We start from the raw sequence: 21,261 nt of genomic DNA on the forward strand, positions 1-21,261 counted from the left end.
CGCRCTGGTGCCGTGTAAAAGCTGCCGAGCGCACGGTGGGGGAATGCAGGGAGGATTTTTGGATAARRCAAAGCAGGGAARTCATTGRGSACTGCAAGTGGGGGAGATTTGGTTKTCCCTAAGGCTGGGCTGCTGCCKCTGAGGGGGTTTGAGGGGTGCAGCTCCCCAAAAGCTGTGATTTCACTGCTGCCTCCGGGACTCTCTGCTCTGAGGATGCTCCCCGGCACCTTTTTTTTACCAGCATGGAACTGTGCCTGGAAATATTAATGTGTTTAGCCACTAGCGGAGGGAAGGAGGAATTACTCGGCATAAGCAAATGTGATATTTGTTAAATTATGAGCTGATAAAAAGTACGCGGGGACCGTGCTTGCAGCTGGGGAGGAATTTGCCACTTAAGCTCACGCTGTGTCTGTGAGGTGCAGGGGAGCAGCAGGACACGCTCCTGCCTCTCCTCATCATCACCTGGCCGAGGAGGGGGGGAAAGGGGGGATATTACCCGTGCCTCAGTTTCCCCTGGTGCACAGTGACTTTGCCGCCTGGGATGGGGAAGGTGCAGAGGTAGAGGAGGGCAAAGGGGACGGTGGCGCGGCGCTGGCTGCGGGACGCCAGGTAAGCGCGGGGGGAGAGAGAGGAGAAAGGAGCGGGGGGTCTTGACATCCCCCCGAAGAGCGCGGCGCGGCGGGGGTTAATGTGCGTGTCCTCCTGCGCATCCCGCCCCGCTGCCGCCCGCCCGCCCGTGTGCGGGGCTCGGGCCGTGCGGGAGCCGAGGCGCCGGGCAGCGCTGGAGCCGCTGCCATGACAACCCCGGGGATGCTGCCGGCCGGGGCCGGGGTGCTGCCGCCGCCGCCCCCCCGCGCCCCTCCCGCCCGCCGCTGAGGCCAGCCAGGGGCTCCGGCAGCCTGACAGCCCCGCATTTTGCATCCCGCCGTCCTCTCATCCCCATCCTGCATCCCGGCATCCTGCATCCCGCCTGGACCAGCCCCCCGGCAGCGGGGCGGGAGGAGAGGAGCCGCAGGGCATCCCGAAGGCTTTTGCCCGCTGTGCCTTCTCGCTCCTGGACACCTTTGCTAGCTCGCCTCGGGGGTGTTTTTTTGGGTTTTTATTGGTTTTTGGACTGCCCCCGCCTCGGGACAAGCGTGCGGGAGTGGGGTACAGCCGGGCCCCCCCGGCGCCTCCTCGCCCAAGTGAGCCTCGGACTGCTGCCCGAAGAACCGGCTCGCCCAGCACCTTTGCCACTTCTCCTCCTCTTCCTCCTCCTCCCCCCGGCCCTCCCGTCYTCCTCCCTCGCCCGAGGACAGCGGGACTCCCTCCGATGCCGCTCGGCAGGCTCAGCGCTCGCAGCCAGCCTTGCCGGGGGCTCTCCTGATCTCCGTGGAGCTCCGCAGCGCTCGCCCCGGTGGTTTTGCTCCCCCCCATCCCTCCTCTCCACCCACCCCTTCCCCCTTTTCGCCTTGTCGGGTGTGTTTTTTGCCTGTTGGAAAAGTCCCCGCTGCCCAGGATGGGGGTCGGTGGGTGCTTGGCCCTGCCCTGGAGGTGCCTGGTCGTCCTCTGTCTCAGGCTGCTCTTCCTTGTGCCCGCAGGAGTGCCCGTGCGCAGCGGAGATGCCACCTTCCCCAAAGCCATGGACAACGTGACAGTGCGGCAAGGGGAGAGCGCCACGCTCAGGTAGGAGCAGCTGGACTTGGGCCTGGGGGGGCTCGGGGGGGTCCTGATTGCATGGTGACTTTGAGGACGTGACTCAGTTTCCCCGCGGGGGACGCGCCGTGTCGGTCGGCGGTGCGGGATGGCACCGGGCAGCGAGCGGAGAGATTGGAATGCCGGGGGACTGGGCTTGGGCTCAGCCGCCCCAGTTGTCTCTGGGAAAGTTACTGGGGGATGAAGAATAAGGGAATGCGGTTCCCTTTTGCCCCCCTGCCCCACAGCAGCGCGGGGCAGGGGCTCAATCCCCGCTGTCGGTACCGCGGCTCGGGCATTTCGGCTACGTTCGGTGCGGGTAAATCCCGCTCTGCTCCCGGGGTGTCTTCATCGGTGTCAGATCACCCCGGCCTGGGGACAGGGGGAGATGTTGACCCCCTGGTGTGGTTTCGTGCCTTTTCCTCAGGTCCAGACCTGCTGGAATAGGGAAGTGCAGGACGGGGCTGGCTCCAGGCAGGTGGATGCTCCGCTCCTTAAAAATCCCATTGCTCCAGAGGCAAAGGGGTGCTGCTCCCTGCCTGGGGAGGGGGGAGATGGGGGCTGGGCGCTGCACCAGGTCCTGTCTCCTGCAGCAGCGATCCGAGGGGTTTGGGAGCTGCTGAGGAATCCGTGATTTTGCTCAGCATAACTTCTGGGACATCTTATGCCCAGACACTCGTCCCTGTYCTCGCAGCAGATGGGCGCAGTCATCCCAGAGGATGTTTGATAGGGACATTAAAAATCAAAAGCCAGGTTTTAATTGCAGCGCTGGGAAGCGGCGCTTGCAACTCCGGCATGCTCGGGAGCAACTTTCCTCCTCCTGAATAGGTGACACCAACATCTGCGGGGCCAGCTGGGTGTGYGCTGTGACACCGCACTCCTGCTCCACGCCAGTGGAGAGGGGCCAAGCCAGGGCAGGAAAAAAAGCCCCCAKGAGGAATTTCAGCAGGAATTTTCCYGCAACTSTGTTGTTTTTATCCAAGTCTTGMRTCCCCCTAGAGCCCTTGAGKKYTCCTGGGAGGGTGGGGGCTGCGCTGTGGCCATTGCTGTGGGTTTGTCTTGCGTCATGGCACGACTGGGCAAAGAGGCTGGAGAATCGGGTGGCAGAGGRTGGAGGATGGAGTGTCTGGCTTAGGAATTTGCCTCATTGAACTTAGCTTTAAAATAGTGGTAGCTGCTTTTCTGTCCTGAATCGCTGTGTTCTACCAAGTGCCAAAATTCCTACAGATTCTGCTGTCAAAGAGGGAGGGGTTTGGGTTCCTGGGGGTCTGGGCAGTGAAGCACACGGGGGGTGGCAGCAGCTGGGTGGGTCCTCTGCAAACTTATGGCAAGCGGCTCTGGTGAGGGCCTGCACGAGGTTTTGKGCAGAGATCGAGGATCTCGATCCACACCATGGATCCAGGTGCTCTGCCYTGGCACTGGGTGGTTGCCCGGTGTTGGAGGAGAACAAAGGGAACCTTGGGTGAGTCAGCAGGAGGGATTCTTTCCTTCTGTTGGGGAGGTTTCATGGGCAAGGGGACAAATCCTGCCCCTGGGAGGTGTCTCTGGGGAGGGAGGACAGCAATGTCATCATCCCAGAGCTGCCATAGGCACATCCCAGTAGAGCTGGGAGCTGCTCTGGTGGCAGGGCTGTCCCTTGGCAGGTGCCTCRWGAATKCAGGTGTGCCCAGGAGAGGGGCAYGTGGCCTTTGGGATGTRCAGCCCGTGTGGGTGCCATTCCTGMTGTGCAGATGATGATCCTGCTGCCCTGCCCCTGGAGCAGACACTGCTCTTGGAAATTAATGGCTTGCTGCCACCGCCGGCTCGGGGCTCTGCTTTGGTGACAGAGAGCTGGGGGAGTGTGCTTTGCCTGGGCGTTTGGAGGTCTTTTCCTGCTGCTTTGGGGTGGCAGCAGTTGGCCCAGCAGGCAGTGGGATATTGCTGCACCCCTGGTCAGTCCCTGCGCTGTGGCAGGAGGAGCAGAGCATGTGAAAAACCAGAGGAAATCAAGGAAGCATGAATCTTCCTGCCTGCTCCCCTCCCAGCCCGGCGTGCCCATCGATCTGTTGTGGAGGAGTTAACTTGTGCAGAATAGCAATGCTGCTACAAAGGCTCTGGCAGAGCCCAGCCATGCTCCCGGCCACCTCCTGCCTGGCCCTGCATGGGTGGCAGTCAGGGAAGGAAAAAAAACACCCCAAAAATCAGGTCTAATCCAATCCCACTCATTTCCATGCAAGGTGGGAGGACGGGGAGCTGCAGCCAAGGATTTGGAAGGAGAGATGTTTCTAGAGAGAGGTCCCTTCTTGGTGTTTCACAGATGCCAAAATGAGGAGCAAGCTGAGAACTCAGCAGCAGAAGTTGCTGTTTCTCTGGAAAGTCCTGTCCCCCCCTCTTCCCAAGGGAGAGRTTTTTGCTGTTGGAAATAGGTTGTTTTATTGGGGTGGCGGGTGTGTTTGAGCAGTGGTGCCCTGCCAAGAGGCTCTTTTCAGCTCTGTCCCTCCGAGCAGAGCAAATTCAGTGCCGGAAAAAAAGCTGGATTGAAARCTGCAAGGAGACTTGTCTGTTGTAAAGGCTTTGCTCCATCCAATCTACTGCAGGGAATCAGTTTAGGACACGAAACACTGGRGATGTTCAGATATTTCTTTGTATCTCGTGATGTTTCTGCTGCAGGGTACAGACATGTCATGGGTACCAGCACTTTAGATCACTGTATTAAATTTAAATCAAGCTTTAGATGTTGGGTCAGAGCTTCTACCTGGGATAAAAGGGGGTCGGATTTACTCCTGGATGCAGCAAAAYCTGCAGGAATAGGGAGAGGTTGTGTCCAATGGTTTAGTGTTTTACTGACGGATGTGTTGGTCCTGCCCTTGAGGTTACTCCAAGGAGYTGTGTGCAGATGAAGGTCAGAGCTTTTTGTCCTTTCTTGTGTCCCCAAACCCAGATTGTGAGGATGAGGCAAATCTTCATCCCCTCCCACCACATCCAGACATCCTCTGCTCTCACCAGCAGTGAGTGGCTCACGCTGGAGAGGACCCATCCYRAACTTCCATGCGGTGCTTGAACCGMGTCCAGGCATTGCTGAGACCTTTGGAGCAGCTCTCTGGGCACCAAAACAAATGGCTTGATTATGATTTCACTTTAATTGGCATCAGTCAGCGCTTTCCACGGCGAGGCTCTGACGTTCCCATCAGCAGCACAGGCGCCTGCATGGTGTCCCCCCAAAGCCTCCTGTGCTCCTCTCTCCGTCTCCTCCCGTTTCCTTGGCAGGGTGATGCAATGCCTTCATTTGTTCCCCTCTTTGATCCCAACACTAAAATCAGATCTGAGTTAAGCATGAGGAAAAGCTCTTTTTAACCCTGATGTTTCCCGTGGTTTCCACTCAGGCTGTAAAAAGGGCTGTGAGCTTTGYCACTGAGCTCTGCTGTGGTTTACCTAAGCCTGTTTTGCAAATTTATTTGGCCCCCGTTGTGCGCTTGAAATAATTTTTGGAGAAATGATAGCTTGGCTGCGAAACAAAACAAAATCAAGCATGTTTGTTTGATGGGTGCAAACAGAAAGAGCTTGTTTGCTAAGCAGAAAAGACTATTTTTCAGAGATGGGCCTGTTTTCTGTGACTCTTTGCTGCCCCATCTTTCCCCCTTTTTTTCACAGGAATTTGCTTTGCTGTGTTTTTATTGTGTAATAGGAAAAAAGGGATGGTCTCCAATGGGTAAATGTGGTGTGCTCCAACGCCAGGTCCTGGGGGAGCCTCTGTGTCTCCCCCAGTGCTGCTCCTGCCAGGGTTTGAGCGAGGGTGATTCTCTGCTGAGGTTTTGGGCAGCTGCCTCTGTGGTTTGCAGTCAATGAGTGCAGAAATCCTGCGGGGGGAGGAGGGCAGGGGAGCCCGTTCCAGGCTGGCTGTCCCTGGGAAAGCCGTGCCTGTGTCCTCGCCTGAGGCATGGGGGGTTCAGGGGGGTTCAGGGAGTGCTGCCCAGCGCTGGGCTGGGCTCCTGGTGGGAGTTGCAAAAGCCAGACAGGGCAGAGGGTGATGATGAAAGGGGCCAGCCCTGATTGCTAAAYCTCCTTTGGTAACTGCATGGCTCTGTGTCCGTTTTGCTCCAGGCTCCCACTCCCACTCTGGGCTGCAATAACCCCACAGAGGGAGTGTTGCTTGTCCACCCTGTCCCACCAGCTGAGAACACCCCAASTTACGTGTTCCCTTATCCCACCCTCCTCAGCCTGCTCCCCACATCCTTGCACAAACAAATTCTGTATTTCCACATCAGGACTCAGACCTGTGGCACCTTGCTCCCTGGAAAAAACCATCCCATTGCTGTGGTTTCCAAGCCCAGTACCTGCTAGTTTTCATCCTGCTGCAGTTATTTATTTCAGAGACTCCTGATTGCTTTCCTGCCCACTTTCCCACTCTGTGCCTACATCCCACGCCCAGAGTGGGAATATATAGCTGAGGTGTAGTACCTGTGCTTTTTTCAGTTCCTGAGCAGTGAAGGAATTCTGAGCACCTGGGATGGGCTGGGAGCAGCTTCCAGCAGTCCTGTGAAGATGGGTGAGGATGGAGCTAAGCTGCCCACTCATGTCTGAAAAACCCAACTCTCCAGCATCCAGTACCTTTGCCCTTCTTCTTCAAACCTCTCCCCTTTTTGTCCTGAGGTTTTGGGAATAAATTCAGGGCTGTGCTGGACCCTTTTTCTGTTAAGGTGAAGAAGGGGCAGAGCACATTCTCCTGCATCCCTCGTGGTGCCATTCACCCCTGCCTCTCTCCTCTTCCCACTGTTGCTGTCTCGTCCTTTCTGGTCAGGGTTTTGTCCCCATTTTCTGGCTCCTCCTTTCTGGTCAGGGTTTTGTCTGCACCTGCTGGCTCCTCTTTTCTGGTCAGGGTTTTGTCCCCACTTGCTGGTTCCTCCTTTCTGGTCAGGGTTTTGTCTCCACTTTCTGGCTCCTCCTTTCTGGTCAGGGTTTTGTCCCCACGTTCCCGGGGATGCCCTGTTTGAGGGGCTGTAGGAGCCCCACGTGCAGCGCTTGCCATGGTTTGTAGCTCACGAGCCGATTGCTTTGCTGGCRATGGCACGTTTCTGAAAGAGGAGTTTATTACCAAAGTGACATGTCAGCAAATCTCTGCCACCTCTCTCCCATCTCGGAGATGGAATCAGCTTAAAGTGGTGAAAAAAAAAAAGTCATATGCATGGATTATTCTCTTTTTTTTTTTTTTTTTTTTTTCCCTGAGTGCAATTTCCATCTGAGATGAGACAAGCTCCTGATTGCTGTGCCAGAGGAGGGTTTCCCTTTATAGCTTTCCTGGTAGAGCTGCTGCCTCTGGTTCACTGGAGCTGGGGTCTCCTAGGGGACAAGTGTGCTTTTGTGGAGCTGTTGTCTCCATCCTGGGTTAAGCATCTCGCATCAGGAAAGGCTGAAACCAAACAGCCTTTACCTTGGGATGAGGAAGGGAAGCCAGAGCAGCCCCACAGGTGCTGGGGTGCTGTTTCTGGTGTTTAAGGTGGGGTTAGAAAATGGATTTTCAGTTGCCAGCCCTGCCCTCGGCTCCTYGTGTGACGTTAGGTGCCCTCCCAGGTCCTATAAATGTCTTGGTTCGTGCACAGCAATTGCAACGCTTCCTTTCTCTGCTCCATGAGTCATCTGCTTGCGTTGCAGTCTCTTTGTGGCAGGATTCATCCCTCTGGAAGGAAAATGTTGAAAGTGTCCTACTGGAGGGCACCAGAGGTGTCCACCCATGTTCTGCCCTTGTATGGGGTTTGAAGAGGCAGCGGGGAGGTTTTTGGGTTGGATATGCCAGGGAATTGTCATTTTGGGGGTTCCTGGTGTATGGCTGGGGTGTGCAGAGCTGCTGGGTGTGTGGATGTTTAGGTGRGACCTGGAGTAAAATCAGGGATGCTGGGACATGGGAAAGCGATGCCTCTGTGGGGCTGCTCACACCCCAAACTCTGCYCTGGCACTGCCTCACCATAATCATGAGCTCATGTGAGCCTTGGACCCGAGCATTTGTGTGTGCCCGTCCAAGGGGTGGCACCTGGCCTCATCTCCATCCCTTGGCTGTCCTGATGTGCTGTCCCAGTGCCACCCTGGCAGCGCCCTTTGGGCCACGCTGCTGCTGGCACTGCAGTCCTGAGCTGGCAGCTCCTGCCTGTGTTAGCAGAGGTGGTTTGAGGATGTGGGTCATCCTCAGCTTGCCCAAGTCTTCGTCATTTCTGTCAGCTTCTCTGGAGTTACTCCAATCTRTGCTGCTGGAAAAATCCTCCTCCTGATCAGACAGCGTTGTTTTCCTCCCCCCAGACCTGCCAAAACCTGCCACTTTGAACTCAGGCACCCTTATTTTCCTTCAGGAGGAAAGAGGGAAAAAAAACAGGAAGGAACTAATCTACGACCACATCAGTGGGAGCCTGGGCTAATAGAAATTGTAATGAGAACCCAGAGCCAAACAAACAGGCAAATGGGGAAAATGCAATCCCACCGTGGCGACAGAGAGATTTATGCCAGCAAAGGGGCTGATCCAGTGCTCATTAATGTCACCACSAGTCTTTATCCCAACTGTAATGGACTGGGGATCAGGCTGGAAGACAGCATTTCAGTCTTGCCACAATATGCAGACTGCTGTCGGGCTGTGTGTGGAATAGCAATGCGGAATTCCTTCTCCTCGGGGTTTGCTCGCTGTTGCATGTGSCACCTTTGCAAAGCAAGTGGGAAATACCTTCTGCTCTCCTTGGGCGCAGTTTTCGGAGGTGCAAGGCTGTGAAGGAGCCAAGTCTGAGGCTCAGGCTTGGCTGTCTGGATGCTGCAGCGTCTGCTCAGCCGCCAACAGCATCTCCATCATGAGGATATTAAAAATCCTGGTTTAAATAAGGATTCTTCAGCTGCTGGGGAGTGGTGTTGGCTGTCACCACGGCAGTCACGCTGGGAAGCATCCTTAGTTTATGTGCAGAGTGAGGAGGCAGACGGGTGGGAATGGAAAATCTGCAGGCAAACTTGACTTTGCAGCTGGATTATCCCCTGGAAAAGCCAGGGAGAGGAATTGGGACGGGGTCTGGAGAGCTGAGCCTGGTCTGAAGGTGGGGACAGCTTTGGGGACAGTGCTGAGTAGGAAAGGACAGCAAGGGTCAAACAGGAGACGAGCGAGTCCAGCTCTGCATGTCAATGAGGACAGAGTAAATAAGGGATAAAACCACCTTCCAACATGAGCAGCTGGTGAAATATCACAGGATTTTTTTCCCAGAGATGGGAGATTTTGACCGGCTCTGTGCCTGCAACCATAAATGGCTCTGACACCTGTGTCTGTTTTATCAGACACATGCAGAGCCCCAGCCATGATCCAAACATTCATTACTTGGGATTTTTGAGTCTCTTTTTTCCTTTTTTTTTCATGGTGGGATCATTATTTTCGCAGCTTCACATCCTCGGTTCAGCAAAAACCAGCGTGTTTTTCAGCCTCATGGTTTTTACACATCTCTAATAAGAAGCATGAGAGGAAGCTGTTGAGAAAAGCAAATTCTCAAAGGTATGAAAGGAGAGCAGGGCAGCTTCAGGCTAAGAGACACTTCCAAATCTCAGGATACTTTGGATCTACAGATAGGCACAGCACTAATATTTSAAGGCATATTTGGGTTCTTACCCTTCAGTCTTCCAAATTCAGTCAATTATGTGTGTAGGGCTTTATTCCTCAAATAACCTTAATTATCTTGCATCCTTTTYCCTCTCTTACATCCAGTAGAAAGCTCTTCATGATCTCAGAAGAGGGGTGGCCGAGGTGAAAATTCAAGGAAGTATTTTCCAATTTTTCTTCCATTGCTATGCAKCAGGAGCTTGGAGAGATCCTGTTTCTCCTACTTTCATTCAAAAAWTTCAGCTTTGAATCATTTGTTAAATAAGAAAGTATTTTTTTTTAAATTCAAAACCAGATATTTTTATTAAACAAACCATTTCTTTCTCGTGTACCTTGAGTGGAAAGGGTTTGACTTAGAATTCCCTTGTGGGGAAGAGGGCAAGTTTGGGTTTGCTTGGAAAAAYAGTATTTCTTTCCTTTTATCTGAGTTTGTGAATTCAGTGGAGCATCTTKTCAAATGTTACAGGAAGTTCTCTGATTAAGCTAAAGGGAGATTTGGGGTTTAGAAGTGYTTCATAGGAAATAGTGAGATTCTGATTTCATTCAGCCTCAGAAGGGGAAGGATTTCTGGACACACAGAGTTTGCATTTGACTGAAAATAAATCTCTCCCTACTCACCTCTGAACTGCTTTACATCTTGGGCCATTTTTCCCATCAAACTTCATCCCTCCTGTTGCTGTCTACTGTTTGGAAGAGCTGCACTGTTTTGAATCAGACAAAGTTTATATTGAATGATGTTTTCCAAGGCCAAATTTCCAGCYGGCCAAGGCACGCCAGGACCCTGTTTGCTCTGCAAACTTGCACAGTGTGGGAGTCAGGGCAAAACGTGGCRGTGCTGGGAAGGAGCAAGTTTGGAGGTTCCTCGTGGTGTGTGCGCAGGTGATGTGATTTAGTCCTCTACAAACACGAGGAGCCAAAGGTATCTGTTGGCCTTGACTTGTGGAATTAAAGATTCTCTTCTTTTCCTTGCATTCTGTGGCCGGGCAGGATGTGGGGGTCGTTCTCACGAGTCATGAGCGATTGTACAAGAGGAAACGACCTCAAATTGCACCAGGGATGGTTTAGGTTGGATATTAGAGAATGTTTCTCCACCAAAAGGACTGCCAAGCACTGGAATGGGCTGCCCAGAGCCGTGGTGGAGTCCTCACCCCTTGGGGGATTTAAAAGCCATGTGCATGTGGCACTTGGGGACACAATTAGTAATGGCCTGGGGAGCGGCTGGACTCGATGATCTTAGAGACCTTTTCCAGCCTGAACAATTCTCCAGTCAGAAAGTCAAAATCCCATCTTGGGGGTTGTTATTGCCTCGTTGTGGAGGTGCTCGGTCAGGGGAGACGCTTCCACTGGTGCATGTCAGCTGGGCTCCTAAATTTCTCCGCTTGTCCTTGTCTCCTGGAGGATGGCAGCTGCAATTTCCTTGCTGGTTCCAAGCCAGCAGCCTGCAGACTGTTGACATTGCTCAGCAGACACGGGGCCTTCACCTCAGACACCTCTGTGAGGCTGAAAACAACACAGACATTTTTGGCCATCCAGAGATGCTCCCGGTGACCTCCATCCATTCAAGTGGCACTGCCTGAAATAATCTGAACTGCTGAAGTCTGAAGGGATCACAGGATCATCAGCATCCTCTTGGTCCTTCTAGAAAAGACTGAATGCTTGGTGGCCTTGCATTGTTTGGAGGAGCTTGACCCATTTTGACTCTCCAGGGTCGATGGGAATTGCAGGACGATCTCCTGGCAGGTTTGGTGGKAAGGGAAGGGAAGGAGAGAAGGTGCAGATGACACCTTGAGCAAAGGGAGGCGTCATACTGGGAAGGGAGGCTGGGAGCCTGCAGAGAGGCACCATGGGGCTGCCGAAGGAGTGCGCCGGGGACGTGTCAGCTCTTCCTCTCAGCTTCCCTTCGCGGCGCCAACTGTCAGTAATTTAACTAACGTTTTGTAAATAAATGTGGCATTCGGACAGCTGTCACCGTGCCTGTTATAAACACTCCCTTTGTCACTAGAAGCTGGCAGGACTGCTCCGTTTCCCCTGCAAATGCAGCCACCCCTGCCAGTTAGCTCCCGAAGCCAGGGCTGTCAAGGAATCACATGCCGGGCGGTGGCGGGGAGACCGCGGCTTCGCRCAGGGAGCCTGGTGAGGCACTGCCAGTGCCTGGTGCGAAGGCAGCTTTTGCATCTCAAAAATAAATAAATGGCCTGAGCAGGGAGCAAGAAAACCCATCTGAGTGTGGCCACAGGGCTGGTTCCTGCCAGCAGCCCAGGCAGTCCAGCTGTGGTGCCGGCATTGACTCTGGTTCTGGGGCCATCTCAGCCCAGCTCCGTGGGAAATGCAGACAGGAGGAGAGGGGGAGCTCAGCCAGACCCAGGATCTGATGTGCCAAGGGAGAGATTTGTCACCAGAACTGCAAACTCTTTTCACTTTGACCAGCCTGATCTAGTGGAAGGTGTCCCGGCCATGGCAGGGAGCTGGAATGAGATGAGCTTTAAGGTTGCTGCCAATTCAAACCATGGTGGGATTCTGTGAAAAGTGGGCTCCTCACTCACTGGGATTTGGTTTTGGTAAATTTGGAGTCTGTGGGAATGAGATGAGCTTTAAGGTTGCTGCCAATCCAAACCATGGTGGGATTCTGTGAAAAGTGGGCTCCTCACTCACTGGGATTTGGTTTCTGTAAATTTGGAGTCTCCGGGCTGGTTGGATGTGAGTGGTGAGATCAGCCCTTTGAGTTCTGCTCTCTGCCCATTGATTTTGCTCAGCACACGTGCCCAATCAGGAGCACATTCCATACCTTCAGGCAGTCTGGATGCTTCTCCTCCTAATGAACAGGACTGGCACAGGGTGCCCAGAGAAGCTGTGGCTGCYCCTGGAYCCCTGGAAWTGTCCAAGGCCAGGCTGGACAGGGCTTGGAGCACCCTGGGATAGTGGAAGATGTCCCTGCCCCTGGCACAGGGTGGCACTGGATGGGCTTTAAGGCCCCTTCCATCCCGACCATGCTGGGATTCCATGAACCTGCCTGGAGAAGGGATGCTGTTATGTCTCTCCTGGCTGGGAACTCTTGTTTCTGTGCTGTTTTTTTTTCCTTATCTTTCCAGGATTCCAAACACCCTTTCTCTGGATTTTCTGTCCCTGTGCCGTGTGGTTTAACTTCCAGCAGGCAGCACCTATGGCCTGGCCRTGCTGCAGCACTGGGCAATGCAGGCAGCACAGAAATCAGCACATGACATCTCTCTCCCTCTAAGCTGCTGTAAAATTAGCTTCATCTCAAGTGGCAGAAAATGATCATATCCTCGCTTGAGGGCGATGAAGAATATTCCTGAGTCACTGCTAGTGATGAAACAGGCAGAAAATCCAGAGTGATACACAGCTGCCCACTCAGTTCTAATCGCTGAGGCCATTTGCTGCTGCAGAGCCTTAAGACACAGCTTCCTCCTCCTCTCCCTCCCTTTCATCCATCACTCCCCATCGTGGCCAGGGCTGCAGATCCCAGCAGGAGCAGAGCAATTTCCCRTCCCACCAGCGAGGCTGCAGGCTGTGAGCAGCGTGTCCTCCTTCCCCGTTCCCCTGAGAGGAGAGGAGGGGGTCAAAGCCTCCCTTTCTTAAAGGAATCAGAGGAAAAAAGATGGAGCCTGTCCTCCTCAGGACTCCTCTTTCCACGCTGTGATCCTGCAGTCTGGGAAAAACTCTTCTCTGAGCTCATCCTCCTCTCCACAAATTTTCCCTGCTGTCTCCAAAGCAGCTGCTGTGCCCACAAGGATATTTYCTTTTTGTCTTTCCCCTGCATCAGCTTTAGTTCAAAGCCATCTCCCTGGATTTTTATGTCTTGRATAAAGCCACCCTCTTCCCTACAACTGCCAGCTCAGTGCTTTGGAAACCTCTTGCCAAATTTGCTGGCGACTAAGGCCAAAAAAACCCTTCAAAACAGAGATGATCAGAAGCAAAGTGCTGTAATCCTTCCCTTCCTTGCATATGCTCCCTGGCTGGGTGGTAATGGGAARGATTCCTTGAGGAATGCTTCCTGCRAGCCCTGCCCTGCCAGCTTCCCCCAAATTCAGATGGAAGCCCCCACTCTCTGGGGGGCAGCATGGAGGGTCTGAATTCCTCCCTCCTTCTGGTTTTCCGTACATCTCAATCGCCTGGTTCAGAGGGGAAAACTGTAACAATCCTCCAGTTCACGCAGGTGTTCGAACGAACRCTCCTCTCTGCAGTCAGGCCTTGTCAGTATTTATCCCTTAACCTGGTTTTCAGATGTTCTCTATCCTGCAGATTTGCGGGATGTGCTATTCACACGGTGTCAGACTTCTGCTGGGATTGCTCCCGCCAGCCTGCCGCGGGAATTAAGCAGCGCTGGCAGCAGAACAGGGAGAAATGTGTYGGAGCAGGGCTTCTGCCAGTGTCAAAGAAAAATATTGCACGAGCTCGCCTCCCCGCCCCGGGAACTGCCGCACCAGCGTGAGTTTCCTGCACTGGTCGACCAAATCTGGGCAGATTTCTGTGAATTCCGCTCTTTTCCATAATCCAGACAGCTTTGCACGCCGGGCAGTTATTTGTCAGTGCAAGCAGGTGCAGAGCTGCAGGACATGGGCTGAGCATCTCGCTTTGGTGGTTGTTCCAGCACGCAGACGCTTTATCCTCCCGTCAGGCAGCACCATCAGCTTAATTTCCTGTTTTCCTCATATCATTCCCCCAAAAAAACGCAGTCTGGATGGTGCATTTTGGGTTAGGTTCAGCGGGAAAATGGGATAGCGGTGTCAAAATGGGTACGGGGTGGGAATTTAGGGGTTGAGTGTTGTAACAAAGCACCCCCTGAGCACAATTCGTTCTGCACGTGTCAACCATCGGCACACGCAGAGACCAAATTTGTGTGTGTTTGTCATGGAACCACAGAAATGCTGCGGCTGGAAGGGGCCTCAAAGATAATCTAGTGCCAGCCCCCAATATATAAATAAATACATATATTTACATGCAAAAAAATTAAAACAGATTAAGATTTTTTAAAAAATTAAATATGTGTTTATATACCTTGAGAACAAAAGTAGAAGTGGGAAGGAGTAATTCATKCAGATACCTGGTGAGAGAGGCAGAACCCAGGGATAAAGCCAGGGGAGATGGAGCAGATGGCAGGCCTGAATGCCACAGCTATACCCTGGAAAAGTCTTTCCATGGAAAAGCAGCACTGGGGGCTCCTTTTGTAGAGGTGAGGGGACAAGCCTRGTGGTAAATGCTCCAATCTTTTCTCCTGGTGCTGCCAACTGCTGCTTGTTTCTCCTGCTGTGAGTCTGAAACCACCCCTGTAACCTCTGGCAGAATCAGGGGCTAACAAGGAAGGAAGGCTGACTTTGTTTGTGGCATTCAGTTATTTGTTTTTTGGGTTATTTTTTTCCGTCTTGGAAAGGAAAAAACAAGGTTGGATTTTGAGTGGGGTTGTTAGAGTAATAGAGGGAAATGAGATCTGCTCTTCAGCTGCCTTCTCCTTCCTCGTGTCCCCATAAATAACCCTCATCACTCAGAGATGGCTCATCTTCTGCCTAAGGGACAGAGATGCCTTTGGGCTCTTTATTTTTTTGCAGGGCTGGAGGGCTCCTTCCCTTCCCTTTCTCCGTGCTGTTCCCAGAGCTGCAGTCAGGTAAAGCAGTTTCCTTTGCCTGTTGGACCAAAGGGGAATGGCTTCCCACTGCCAGAGGGSRRSGTTAGRTGGGATATTGGGAAGAAATTCCTCCCTGTGAGGTTGGGGAGGCCARAGATTGTCCAGAGCTGTGGCTGCCCCACCCCTGGMAGTGTCCAAGGCCAGGTTGGACAGGGCTGGGAGCAATGTGGGATGGTGGAATGTGTCCCTGCCCATGGCAGGGGGTGAGATTGGATGACCTYCTAAYTTCCAACCCAAACCATTCCGTGATTCCATGATTCCAAGGATTTTTGGCCAGGCTTTACATGCAGTTTATCCTCCCTGTGTCTGTAGCTCATCTGCCTGGGACTCATTCGTGCCTTCTTTGGGGATTCATGGAAGAAGGTGCAGATGTCCCTTCTGCCCTTCACCTTTCCTGCTGGTTTTTGAGAATCAGCTGCCTACTTTTGGTTGGGTTTTACAGGGCCCTTACATTCCTACAACTTCCATGAAAACAGCAGAGCTTGAGAGACCTCACTATTGCTCTGAAGCAATGGTAGAACGAGCTCAACTCTTGTACGAGACACCCGAGAATCTGYGTGGGTGCTGGTTATGTACAGAACTCGAGGGAAGAGGGAGCTCCAGCCTGAGCTTGCATCATTTAAGATTTAAAATGTGTAGGAAACCACACATCTTTCCATGCCATGTGTGGAACTGCTCATTAAATGCAGCAAGGAGCGCAGGTGGGGAGGGGCTGAGCGCTCCAGATTGTGCGTGAGGAAAACTGCGGAGCTGATGTTGTGCTGGTGGAGAGAAACTGCCGGTCCTGGTGTCAAGGAGAAGAGACAAAAGCTCGGGGCTTTGTGCTTAATTCCCCTGCTCTCAAATGGGGGATGCTGCACTGAGCTCGGCTGAATGGGAAGACTGCAACAGCTGGTGGCTGTGGCATTGCTGGAACGGGCTGGCTCACCCTTCCCTCTGCTCAGGAAAAGAAAAAAAATAAAGGCAAAAAAAGGCACAAGAGCTCTGAMAAAAAAAAAAAAAGAAATAATAAAGCCGGTAACTCGCTTTCCAGAAGTTCCTAATGCTGCAACAGGCAAAGCACTGGAGATAAAAGAAATATAAAAGCGAGGGAAAGAGGAGAAAAAAATGCATTTATGAGCTCTCAAACTAACAGCATGCAACTCTCATATTATTTTTCCTCCTTAGCCTTTGAAACAGAACAACGGCCCGGAGCCTTCTCGGCAGATGGACAATGTGCGTGCCTTAACCACTTAACAGCCATTAGCCTAATTTCACGTACTGGAGCCAAATTAAATAATAAGTAAGAGGCTATGAAAAGCTGGTTTGGAGGCTGCGTTACTGCCTTTCACTTGATAACCTTCTCATAAACAGATGCTCTCTCTCTACCCTATTAACCTTGTCTGAGAGCGGGGAGGGGGCTTCGGTGAAAAAAACAAGCCAGACCTTGCTGGGGAGGGGGGAGATGAGCTGGAAGGGGCCAGATGTGGGGGCTCTCCYTGTTTTGGAGGCTGCTCTCGTTGTTGTCCCCGATGCCCCAGCCCTGGAGAGGGCCCTGAGCAAAGAGCCCGTTCTGCGGTTGCGCCCGGGTCGTCGGGAYGTGCCAAATGATTCATCTTGATCAGCGAGCCCATCTGTACCTGCTGGGCGAGGCTGCGCCACCCGGAGCTGATTTTGTGGACAAATCTGCTTTACTTGGAGGAGAGGGGAGATGGTGCTGATGGACAYGGAAGGGGAGGTGGCCACGTGGCTCGGTGCCTGATCCCTCCCTGGTTTTGGCTTGGGGGGCTGCTGCCTCCTCCATCTTCACCCTTTCCGATGAAGTCATTTTGCTGCTCTTTGCCTCCTTCCCCCCCTGCACTGAAATAGAAACAAAAGTACTTGAGTAAGCGTTGGGAATTTGGGAATATTAGTTTGCAAAATGCTTTTGGCGCTGCTTTGGTGCCAGGAGGGTGAGGCGTGTGCAGGTGTGCGCAGAAAAGGTGTTCTGCATTTCTGTCTGGCTGTAAAAGGTTTGGGAGGGGCTGCCCTRWTTCCTCACCACCCCCCACTGCCTCYTGCTCTGCTCTCTGCATCCCAACTTTAGCCCGTTATAAGTTTTCAGGGGATTATAGATGGCCGTGCAGCTATTTTTGGTGAAAGCTTTTATTTATTAAAAAGCCATCTTCCTTCATTAAGGAGATACATTGATGGGAAATAGATGAGCAGCTCTATTACTGGCGTCTGGCRTGCTGGGCCAGCCCGGGGCCGCTGACATCGTGTGTTTTGTACCCTCCCTTGATGCAAGAAAYGCCCTGAATGGAGCCAAGAAAAATTTGGTGCAGGAACCACCCAAAATTTGCTGCATGAGCCATCCCCTCAAACCTTGGTGCAAGATTTCCTGCAGTTCTGCAGATCCCTGACTTTCCTCCCCTGTTGGTTTTGCTCCTTTGTCTGAGTTGTCACACAGGCTCTGGTTTCATATGCAAAATCCATCCTGTGACTGGCACAGAGGCCGATAAAGCCGGGCTTCTTCTAAGTTTACTTCATTTTAGCCCAAGTAGGAGTCAATGATTTGCTGCCTGYGGTGAGGACGTTTGGAAAGGCTCTGTGCTGAGTGGATTCTCCGAGGTTCAGAYGAGGATGAATCTCATTTTCCTGTGGCCTTTTCCTCCGTGGGGCACTCGCAGCGTCCCTCTCCTGTACCTGGCTGCCTGGCTGCACTAGGCTTGCAGGTACTTAATGTCTTTGAGCCATCTGTTCCTCTGTCAAATTTAGTTAAAATTGGCCAAAGGCTTCGCGAATTATTGGGGAAGATTGCTAGACAGAGGTGTGCAGGTGAAAAGCACGATTGGATAAGCTCATCCCAGTAGGACTCAAGGCTAAAAATGTATCAGGGTATGTTATTTGGAGACAAGACAGCTTGGAAAATGGGATCCATATCCAACCTTTGCCCAGCAGGAGAGATATTAGATTTGAGTCTTATTTTTTGGTGCTGCAGAAAGCGCCGTGGCYGAGATGGACTTTGCCTTGGGTGGGATGTGGTGCTTTATCTTTTATTCCTGGTTACACATGGCTTCCTGTCCAAAGTGAGCCCCATCCCTGCTTTCCCAAGGGAATGATCCTTACCCAAAATGTTGCAGCCATATTTTCAGGCAGCTGTTTGCTGAAGAGCTCCTCCATCGAGGGCTGGGAGGTCTCTCTCAGCCTGAGTGAGGCATTAACTTTGGGAGAACAGTGTGCTCGTGTCAGAGGCTGCTTCATCCATGAGTGTGTCTTAAAGCAGAATGCTTTGATTCTGTCATGGATGTCCTGATTCTGTGTTCATTCTGTCATGGATATCATGGTTCTGTGTTCATTCTGTCATGGATGTCATGGTTCTGTGTTCATTCTGTCATGGATGTCGTGATTCTGTGTTCCCAGTCAGATCCATGCAGAAATTTTGGCATCCAGAAATTTGGTTTTTGGTTTTTGATCTTTCCCAGAGCTCTCTGTGGATCTCTAAGCTGGTTAAATACATTGGGGGGATCCCAAAACACACAGGTCAGATTAGAGGAGCTGCCGTTCCACCTCGTATTTCTCAAACCCCTCTGCATCCCCAAGGTCCTGGGAAGAGAGAGGCACCAGCTCATCTCTCAGTCTCTGGTTGACTGCAGGAAGACATGGGCTAAGGGGGAAGAAAGGAAAAGCAGAAGAACTGGCAAAAATTCTGYCAAAAGCTGGGTGGCTCTTGCTCCATGAGAATTGCCAGAAGAGCCCAGAAAAGCAGAAAATCTGGGATACCTGCTCCTGGAACTGCAGGTGTCTGGGATGCTGGAAGGCTGTGTCTGAACTTGGCAGTCACTGGGGAGCAGTGGGTCTTTTAAGGGTGCAATTCATCCCAGTCTGAGGCAGGTGTCTAAAATAGGTCAGACAGATTGTGTCCTAGCAGTGCCTTTTTCTCTCCATTTGCTGTAAAACGGGGTCCAAATGGCTGAACTTGGCTGGTGAGGTGCTAAATCACAACCCCAGCATTTAGAGGAAGCCAAAGRATCAGAATAGGAAATATCTAACATTGATCAGGTGTATCAGAGCCTCGTGAGGGTGCTGAGCAGCAGGAGAACACCTGGTACTGCACTAAGCAGAAATAGAGGATGAAACGGGGTTTTTTTTGTGATTTTTTTTGCATCCTGAGTCCGTTTAAATCTCATCCCTGTAACTTCCAGGAGACTCAGCGAAGCAATTCTGCATGTGGCTTGTCATTAGGTGCCTCACCCAGCAACCTGCAAGTTCATTAGTATTCTTTTTAGTGCTAACGAAATGTCTGAGCTGCATCTTTTCTGCATGAGAGGCTGAAACAGAGGCAGTAAAGGGAAAAAATCCGACTCCAGCTCTWCGGAGACCACCCAGAGCGGGTCCCTTCTGCCAGCAAAGCGCTGCCTCGTGTCAGTGTGGCAAAACCACGGGAGCACAATAAAAAAACCCAACCCCAAAAGTAGCTGGGAAGGGAATTTTAGCTTTGTAATTGCATCTGCAGTGGGGTCTGTGCCAACGTGGCAGTTTGAGCCGAGGTTCTTCCCACCCCGGCGCAGCCGTCGCTGCAGAAATCCACGGGAGCGAACATCTGCAGGTAAAGAGGCAGAGTGCAGGATTAGGTTACGGATGTTCCCGTTTCTCCTGCCTTTGTGGGGACCCACAGAGCTGCTCAGCTGTGCTGCTGGGATGGAGAATGTGGGTCCAAGCTCTGTTTGTGGCTGGGGTGGCTGGCGAGGAGAAGGCAAAGCAGCCTCAGGGCCGTGGCTGTGCCCTGCCTGCCTAAGAGGCTCCATTGATTTTTCTTTTCTTCAATGGAAACAGAACTGACATCCATTAACCAGCCTCCCGGCCTCTCCAGAGCCAGGCATGGAGGCAGCAAAGCCTTTATTGCTATTTTTTTTTTTCCTTTTCTCTTAGGCTTGTGGGTTTCTCTCCTCTCTCTCCTTGCTAATGCTCAGCAGCCTGGGGGATGCAGAGGGGTTTGAGAAACACGAGGTGRAAATGCAGCTCCCCTAATCTGACCTATCCCCAGCATATTTTGGGGGCCCCCCGTGTTTTTAAGCAGCCTGGACATCCACAGAGAGCTCTGTGAAGTTTCCAGGGGGAAGATGGATGGGAGAAGCCATCTCCCCTGGCTTTATTTGGCACCTTTGATGTATTTATTTTTATTTTTGCTCCCTTGGGAGCAGAGCAGAGCCAGGCTGTGAATAATGGGGTGCAGTGTGGATTCTTGGGGTGTTAGCAGGCTCTGGGAAATGGGATTCTCCTCCTCCAGAGGCAGCTCCAGTCAGAAGGGTTTAATTCCCCTCCTTGGAATGAATATTGGTTTAATARGGGCTGGAGGTGGCAGGAGCCAGGATCTTGCTGCAGAGGTGAGATGTTGGTGGCTTCATCACCTGCTTTGTCTGCATCCTTCCCATCCCCTGGGAATTATCCCAAATCTCTGTGCAGTTGTTCAGGGAGAAAAAAAGACAACATTTTCCTTTCTCAGAACCTGTGGCAGGTGAAGAGAGCAGAAGCCATTTATGGATAGAAATAGAGTCTTTAATTTCAAGTTTTGCAAAATAACYGGGTGTGTTACCATTGTATCTGTCWGTACGRTGTAGATTTATGAGCCTTATGTATATTTTATCCATACACATTTGATCTTAGACAATTAATGTCTCCTGTGTTCTCAGCAGATCTTTTTTCCTTGATATTTTCTTTATTTACTCCTTTTCCTCCTTACTTTGGGTGGGTTTRTTCCTCATCACTGTCACTGTGCAGCTCTTCAATAACTGTGTTTTGTATTCAGTTCAGGGTTCTCTTTGGGGGGTTGGTTTTTAATATACAGGTTATGAAGAAAATCCTGATTTTTTGGGAGCTGTGTATGTTTACAGCAGAATGTTTCCACAGCRAAAGGCAAGGTCTCAGAAAAACAAAAGAACAAGGGGGGAAAAAGAGATTATTGGGTCTTTTTGGCCAGTGAACACTGCAGAAATACCTTTGACATTTTCCCAGACTGATTAGACAGGGCTYGAGCTGACTCAGGTACCCGCTTTCCAAATGTCTCTGCCTGGACCAGACCTCAGCTGCTGATTTAATGGCAAACCTCTTGTTACTATCCTGGCTGTGCTGCACCATTCCCTGCTGGAAAAACAGCCCAGGTTCTGGGTTTTAATGAAGGAATTGTTAATGCTGTGGTGGATGGAAAGCTTCCTGCTTTATTAGGGAGAAACAGGAGCTTCCTCTCTCCCTCACCCATCCCCGTGTGCTCAGAAAATGCCCACAGCCCCCGTGCACGTCAGTTCTGTTCCAGTTCTGGGTGCTGGTGCAGTGAAGTTAATTAATTCCAAGAAAATCAGGATCCTGTCAGGATGTGGTGTCCTTGGCTTTCTGGGTG

The 21,261-nt window shown here is 51.9% G+C and overlaps 1 protein-coding gene across 2 annotated transcripts in view; it reads left to right on the forward strand.

Moving 5' to 3' along the window:
• Positions 1-1,328: 1,328 nt before the first annotated feature.
• LOC130580951 (protein CEPU-1) overlaps positions 1,329-21,261 on the forward strand; it is a 143,460-nt gene continuing 123,527 nt past the window's right edge. For both annotated transcript variants that reach the window (XM_057378776.1, XM_057378777.1), the window contains exon 1: positions 1,329-1,665. In XM_057378776.1, the coding sequence (XP_057234759.1) occupies positions 1,499-1,665 (167 nt within the window). In that variant the 5' untranslated portion in view covers positions 1,329-1,498. The remainder of the gene's footprint in view (positions 1,666-21,261) is intronic.

This window comes from Malurus melanocephalus, unplaced genomic scaffold (genome assembly GCF_030028575.1).
Source record: "Malurus melanocephalus ecotype Western Australia unplaced genomic scaffold, MMel_1.1 scaffold_374, whole genome shotgun sequence".
Classification (NCBI taxonomy): Eukaryota; Metazoa; Chordata; class Aves; order Passeriformes; family Maluridae; genus Malurus; species Malurus melanocephalus.